Source organism: Phalacrocorax aristotelis, chromosome 1 (assembly GCF_949628215.1).
Source record: "Phalacrocorax aristotelis chromosome 1, bGulAri2.1, whole genome shotgun sequence".
Classification (NCBI taxonomy): Eukaryota; Metazoa; Chordata; class Aves; order Suliformes; family Phalacrocoracidae; genus Phalacrocorax; species Phalacrocorax aristotelis.
Window position 1 is genome coordinate 68,051,239 of NC_134276.1, and position 7,788 is coordinate 68,059,026.

At 41.5% G+C, this 7,788-nt stretch overlaps 1 protein-coding gene across 9 annotated transcripts in view; it reads left to right on the forward strand.

Moving 5' to 3' along the window:
• The window catches only part of SEPTIN10 (septin 10), a 31,150-nt gene extending 29,103 nt beyond the window's left edge, over positions 1–2,047 (forward strand). For all 9 annotated transcript variants that reach the window (XR_012660407.1, XM_075091939.1, XM_075091911.1 and 6 more), the window contains one exon: positions 1,199–2,047. Coding sequence is in view for 8 of the 9 variants with exons in the window: in XM_075091939.1 (XP_074948040.1) it covers positions 1,199–1,214 (16 nt within the window). In the remaining variant the exon portion in view is untranslated. The remainder of the gene's footprint in view (positions 1–1,198) is intronic.
• The last annotated feature ends 5,741 nt before the right edge of the window (positions 2,048–7,788 follow it).

Here is a 7,788-nt window from a genome sequence, read left to right on the forward strand (position 1 = left end):
GTGCCAACGCTAGTCATCAGAGCCAGCAATAAAAAAATTCTTCACGTATCACTTTTATAACACAAATTTTAGTAATCTTCTAGAAAAGATGCAAACATGCTCCTATTCTGTTTTGTGTTAAGAAGACACAGTGTGTAAAATACCGTCATGCTTGGATCACTGGCTCTGAAATTTACTTTTAGAGTAATTGCTCTATGTTCTATGAGCATTCTTTCTTTTTTTTCTTTTCTTTTTTTTTTTTCCATGAAGGAACCAAGGTTTTCGACTTGAACTCCTGTGCTTTGATGTGAGAGACGAAGAAACTGTGAATGTTTACGAACAGAGCAAGAGGGAGAGAGAGGAGTTAGAGAGGGAGAGAATTTCACCCAGGGAATTCCAGGAATAGTATTTGATTGCAGCACTCAGGTTTTGAATGTAGGATATGTTATGAAGCAGTCTGACTGCTGCTGTCCCATAATGCTAGATGTGTCTTCCTAGTACAGATTTTTGAGAGGAGAGATTGATAAATTTGGCTGTAAAATTACACCGAGTGCAGAATATGACCTGAAAAACAGTTCAGTTTTTTCCCTCCCACCCACTTCTTTCCTTCTCTACTCCCAAAAGAAAAGCTCAAATAAATTGTGAAATTTCAGAAATGTATTCAAAAGTAGTCTCCAGAATAACATGCCCAACTTCTTTATATGTTAACAGTGAATTAAATATTCATACTTAAACATTGCACTAAAGTGAATGAAATTTTTTTTCACCTCCAGAAACAGGATAAGGCAATTAATTTATTAATTTCCTGATAGGTTACAACTTTACTGCAGATAACATTCTGTTGTTTAACTGAAAGCAGATTTTTTGGTACAGAAATTATTCATAACTGCTAGATTATGAAAAACTCTAGAAGCTGTGTGGGTGCATGTGTTGCCACAAATCTCACAAAGACAGCTTTGACACTTTGGGGGTCTATGCTAGCAGTCTGCTTGTATTTTGCCAACATTTGTTGCATTTCAAGTCATGTTACCAAGTTCCTTTTTCTAGACTTCTTTTTCTGGAATTATATAAGAAAGTGGAATTCTTGGTAACAGAAGTCATTAGCTACACTGTTATGAGTAACTCTCAACTTCAGAAGATTTTTAGATTTGTTTTCTCTGGTTTAGCTTTATTTCTTCAGGGTATGTTAATGGTTTATATGCTTGCTTTTGTTTTTCAGTTCCAACTTTATATAATACTGACGATAGAAGAAACAATACTGGTAACTTGAGGAGGCAGTGATTCACAGTGTGCTTTTGGAGGTGTCGGAGTTGCAGTTTCTTACTAAAGGATTTGGAAAATATCTCTTGTTGCTGCATGCTGCAAAAGAAGAATTTTTCAGTATGATCTGTACACATACAGTGCAGCGATTACTGTCGTTGCCATCATGGACTTTCTGTTACGAGTCTGCCTTGATACGCGCTTGCCTTACGTATGTGTGGCCAACTTGCTTTCGTTTTAAATGCATTGTACCAACGAAAATGTCCATTCATAATATGAATGCTGTAGTACAAAAGTATTCAGTGAATATATCCACTGTAATCTTTCTAAAGACTTCTTTTCATATGGCATGGTATATTAGTCTACTTAAATATTATTTAATACAACTGTATACAACTGATGTAATTCAACTATTTACTGATTTTGATGACAGCTTTTTGTTTATAGGCTTTTATGTACAAGCGCTCTCCTAAATTTCAGAAATGATCTTTCTAAACAAAATTTATTGAGAGATTTTTGCAGTGCTGTACTGTTGCATGGTAGTTAATCTGTCATTACTAACTTGATACGGAAAGTACCAATAACTTTTTGATGATTGTGGCTGTGGTGTTCAGTTACAGCAGAGGCTGAACTTACAAAAACTAACTACACAAGCTTCAGGTTAAAACAAGCTTAAAATATTTTTTACGTTTTCAGTAGCCATGATGACTAATGGGAAAGTCTGAGAGGTGCAGTTCTCTGAAGTTGTTTTGTGTGACTTTGTAAAAATGAAATACTAACTTGATAGAAATAAAACACATCGGTTTTACTTTTCTCTTGTTCTGCTTCCTCTCTCTGCCGTGTTATTAAAAGCAAGGAGTAAGATTTTACATTAATCTGAAAAATATAAATGCTTTGCATCTGTTTTAAATGTCTTAAGTAATATATTGGTTGGAAAAAATAGCCAATTCATGCATACTGTGCCAGAAAGGCTGTATGACTTGTGATGTACTTGTCAAATACCACTGTACTTACAGAATCATAGTATATCTCAAGTTGGAAGGGATCCATAAGGATCATCAGCCCAACTCCCTGCTCCTCGCAGGACTACCTAAAACTAAACCATGTGGCTGAGAGGGTTGTCCGGATGCTGCTTGAACTCTGACAGGCTTGGTGCCACAACCACTGCCCTGGGGAAACTGTTCCAGTGACCATCCTCACCTTCTGTTTTACTTACCCGGTGATGCATGTCATATAAGATTGTTTTCCTTCAATTCTGTAGCAATGGGAAGGAATATATGCTAAGATACATTAACCCTTCATTGACCAGGAAAGGGTCAAACTGCTAATTCAGTCAGTTCCACAGACATAGCAGGCTGTAACATAGGAGGGAGGGCTTAAGAGGAGACACCCATTTAGCCCCCATACTCAGCCAGCATATAACTGGGACTTCTTTCAAGAGAAGATGGTCCAGGGCCAGGCACTGTGATTGCTGTCTGATTGCTCCTTCCTGAGCAAAATGTAGCTTGATGAAAGACTGTATTTTTTTGTTTGGGTTTGTGCCATTGACTGGGCCATTTACATCTGTTTGATTAGAAACAAGGGATACGCCCTTGAAGGAGGTAACAGCCAAATGAAAAAAACCCCAAACCTGTTTTTTTGAACTGAGCAGTAGACTTGGAAGCGTTATCAAGCGATCTTGAGCAGAATGTCATTGCAATTGAGTGCTACGTACTGTCAGCGCTCCCTTATCCCCACGTGGGTTGTCCCAGCTGCTGATGTTAGCTAGCTCAAGCACAGCTCTTCACGAGCCTTACAGAACTGCATCAAAAGATAGATTTGGCTGTCTATGGCGTGGCCACTTCGGTGAGGACAAAGCCTGAGATGGTTAAGTACTGTTTGACCTAGATAGGTCTGTGCCTGGCCAGTATTAGAGGATGTGCTGTTCTTTGGCAGCTGGGAACCATGAATAGTACAGTATGGATACCACACGTCTTGATCAGAACAGGTTTGTGTTCAGTTGCACATGTCGGCCCTGCAGGACTTGGCAGCAAAATGAAACTGGTGCAGGAACAGGTGAGGATTAAAGGGAGTCAGTTCGGTTGTAGCACAAAATGACTTAGTATGAAATGAGGGAGGTGTTGGGTTTTTCTTTTTTTCCTCATATTAAATGGAGTAGTGGAGAGTCATCTGTAAGTATGGGAAATTCCAGAGCTGTTTTGTTAAGTTTTCTTAAAGATGAGATACCAGATAAGTGCACATCACAGCCTGACAGTCAGATGCAGCTCAAAGAATTATAAAGGAACAGCTAGCGATATCTCCTCAAAGTGGAGAATTGATAGTGGTATTAAATAAAAATGTATATGCCTCACTGTAGTTTATCTTAGCTATGTGCTTTTTAACTGAACACTTCAGAGAGGTTTATCTTGCAGGTGAAATGGTTTCAAGACCATTTATTAAGGTCTCTTTATTGTTATGGTACCTTCTGCAAGTGGCTACTGCAAGATTATTTATGGCATTTACAAAGTCTGAAGCCTTTACCTTTTTAGACCCTTTCCTTAGGATACTTTCCACATGTATTTTGTGCATTTATTCTTAACTATATATTTAAAATTTCTTTGCCATGAGAAGACACAGCCAGGATGCATTACTGGTTTTATCTTAATCTCCTACTGCTAACAGTATAGCATTGCCTACGTATTTGGTGGCAGAAACATGCTTAGATTTGCGTTGTGAAATTAGGTCTAGAATATACTGGACTTCAAAAATTCAGACCATACAGACATTTGATGCAAGGACAGGCAATGCAGGAGGGCTACAGAGATGCTGTTTCCCACTGTAGGGAGAAAATTTGTGCAGCCAAAGCTCAATTAGAGTTCAAGCTGGCCAGCACTGTGAAGGACAACAAAAAGAGCTATTTTAAATATGTTAACTGCAAAAGGAGGATCAGAGATAACATTGGGCCATTGCTTGATGAGGTTGGTCACCTCATAAATAGGGACATCGAAAAGCAGAAATGTTGAATGCCTTCTTCACCTCTGTCCTTAACACCGATGGGGGGCCCTGGGACCCCCAGAGCCCTCTGCGGGAACGCTGTGACTGGGGGGGTGATAAACTCTCAGCTGACTCTGAACTGGTTCAGGACTTCCTGCTCCAGCTGGATGCACATAAATCTATGGGGCCTGATGCAATTCATCCCAGGGTAATGAAAGAGCTGGCTGATGTTATCATGGGACTGCTCTGTTATTTTTTCAATGGTCCTGGGAGTCTGGAGAGGTCCCAATTGACTGGAAGCTGGCAAATGTCCCAGTTTTCAAGAAGAGTGAGAAGGAAGACCTTGGTAATTACAGGCCTGTCAGTTTCACTTCAGTGCCTGGTAAAATTATGGAGAAGGTTATTCTGGGAGTTACTGAAAAAACCCTTGAGAGCCAACGCAGTCATTGGTCATAGTCAGCATGGGTTCATGAAGAAGTCCTGCTTAACTAAATTTCCTTTTATAAGGTTACCCAACTAGTTGACCAAGGAAAGCCAGTAGATGTGGGGTGTTTGGATTTTAGCAAAGCTTTTGGTACTGTCTCTCACAGTATCCTGGACAAAATGTCCAGCACACAGCTAGACAAGCCCCTAACATGGTGGGTGAACAACTGGCTGGTGCGTTGGGTGCAAAGAGTTATAGCAAATGGCGTTACATTGGGCTGGTGGCCAGTCACCAGTGGGGTGCCCCAGGGCTCAATTTTAGGGCCAGCACTCTTTAATATTTTTATAAATGATCTGGATTCAGGAACTGAATGTACACTAAGGAAGTTTACTGATGATACGAAATGAGGAGGAGCTGTGGACTCCCTTGAAGGTAGAGAGGCCTTACAGAGACACCTGGATATATTAGAGAGCTGGGCAATCACCAACTGTATGAAATTTAACAAGAGCAAGTGCTGGATTCGGCACCTGGGACAGGGTAATCCTGATTGTACATACAAACTGGGGGGCGAGAGGCCGCAGAGCAGCCCCATGGAAAGAGGTCTGGGGTTTGGATTGATGGCAAGTTGAGTATGAGTAACAGAATGCCCTGGCAGCCAAAACGGCCAACTGTGTCCTGGGGTGCATCAAGCACAGCATATCTAGCCAGTTGAGGGAGGTGATTGTCCCACTCTACACTGCACTGGCATGACCCCACCTTGAGCACTGTGTGCAGTTTTGGGCACCTCGGTGTGAGAAGGACATCTGACTATTAGAGTGTGTCCAGAGGAGGATGACCAAGACGGTGAAAGGCCACAAGGGACAGACTTCTGAGGAGCAGCTGAGGTCACTTGGTTTGTTCAACTTGGAGAGGGGAAGGCTGAGGGGTGACCTTGTCATAGTCTTACAGCTTCCTCAAGCGGGGCAGCAGAGGGGGAGGTGCGGATCTCCTCTCTCTGGTGACCAGGGATAGGACACGGGCAAATGGAATGAAACTGCATCGGGGGAAGTTCAGATTGGACGTTGGGAAAAGGTTCCTCATGGAGAGGGTGGTCAGTCACTGGAACAGGCTCCCCAGGGCAGTGGTCACAACACCAAGCCTGTCAGAGTTCAAGGAGTGTCTGGATGACGCTCTTAGTCATATGGTTTAGTTTTATGTAGTCCTGTGAGTAGCAGGGAGCTGGACTCAGTGATCCTTGTGGGTCCCTTCCAGCTTGAGGTGTTCTATGATTCTAGCATTTCAAATTATGGAAACACCAGCCTTTTCCATACCAGCAACAACATCGTTTCTATATAGAAAGGAAAATACTCAAAAGCAAAAGGATTAATTTTTCAAGACCTTTGTTAAGTCTTGTGTAATTCACATTCAGTGTATCACTGCAAAAAGTAATATAGTGTAAGTCATGGACAGGTAAATAACCTAACTAGATTTTTATAAGATATTAAGGCCTCTACCTCTCCTTGTTTTCTTTACTAAATATATTTTTTAAAATCCAGACCCTAGCATCAAGGCAGCAAAACACTGAGAGCTTGTTATAGACGCTTGCAGGACTTTAAACCAGAGAAAAAGGTTTCAACAGGATTTTCACTAGGGTGCGCTCGAAGCACATGGCTTTCGCTTTTGGGGAAGGGACTGGCACTGAGGAACTGTGTCACTGGCCCTGAGCAACCCCCTCTGGTTGACCCTGCTTTTATCAGTGGGGTTGGAGTAGGTGATCTCCAGGGACCCCTTCCAACATCAGCAAGTCTGTTATTCAGTAGCTCATTTAGCATGAGCAATTTTTTTTCACAGAAGAGAATATTAACCTGTTTTCTGTAGAAACAAAGCTGTGAGCACAGAAAGCAGTATAAAAGTGCATGCAATGAGAGCTCTGAGTTCATGTGGTCAGTTGTATCTGTCTGGGCATTAAAATGCTGAAATTAGCCTTCATAATATGAAAACTTAAGCATATAATTGCGTTTCATTGTGATACAAAACCTTTTTAAAAGACTTCCCAGGAATGTGTATGAAAAGATCATATTTTTGTTGGGAAATACTACTGAAGTGCATCAGGGTGGTTTCTGGGTGATCATCCTCTGAACCTTAAACTTTTCTGAAAAAGATTATTATGGAGCTGCACAAATGTCTTTTGGCATCAGAACTTTATCTCTTCATTTTTGGGCTACCCGTATTTGCGATCCATAAGTAATCATTTCTCTTGGCACTTTTACGTATCAGTTTATTAGTGTAATTTTCATTAACAAGGAACCCACCAAACTAATGGTTTCAGAAATAAATTCTGTCTTCCAGCACAAATTTGCCTTTCTCTGATTTTCATATCTAAGTGTGTAAGGTTTGGATATGTTCCTATTTATATATATACAAATCCATACATCTTTTATAAATGCACATGCACAGAGAGATGTGTCTGGCTTCTACCTGTCTAGATATGTGATATGGATATATAGATCACTCACAGTAAGTGCCACAGTTAGCTAAGAGTGGTCCCCAGGCCGTGTGATCCCATATCAATTCAAGAGACTATTTTAGTGCTTAACACTTAGTCTTGATGTCTGCTGGCAGTTTCTGCATTCCCTTCTGCTGGGAGTGGGAAGTCTTTACTACCCCATTACTCTGCATACTTTTGGAAGGGCTGATCCTTCCCACTCAGAAGAGACTGGGAGGCAGAGCTCTCAGCGCCCATTCTGTGAGACACCCACTCTGTCCTCACAGGGTGGAAATGTGGAGCTAGTCCTTCCTCCTCAGGAAGACGTTAACTCCCCCACCAAAAGCTTAGACAAGGCAGAAACCCTGGTAGTCATCACCCCTTTGGAGGGAAGAGAAAATAATTAGCATGCTTAGAAAGAGGATAAGAGGGTGCTGGTGTTTGCGTAGCCTAGATTTGCGTAGGACCAGATTTTTTCATGGCTTCTACTTACAGCTATTTTGTGGACATGGTGGTTATTTGCTTAGTTTTGGGAATACCAGAGATGGAGTTCCATTCTCCCTCATGCTGGCAGTGTGAAGATACTTGGTCCTCTTAGCCTTCTGGGGAAAGACAATGATCCCAGTGCATTTTGGTAGAACCAGCTGAGCTCCCTGATGAGGCACGCAAGCAGCCAGAGAGATGAGAC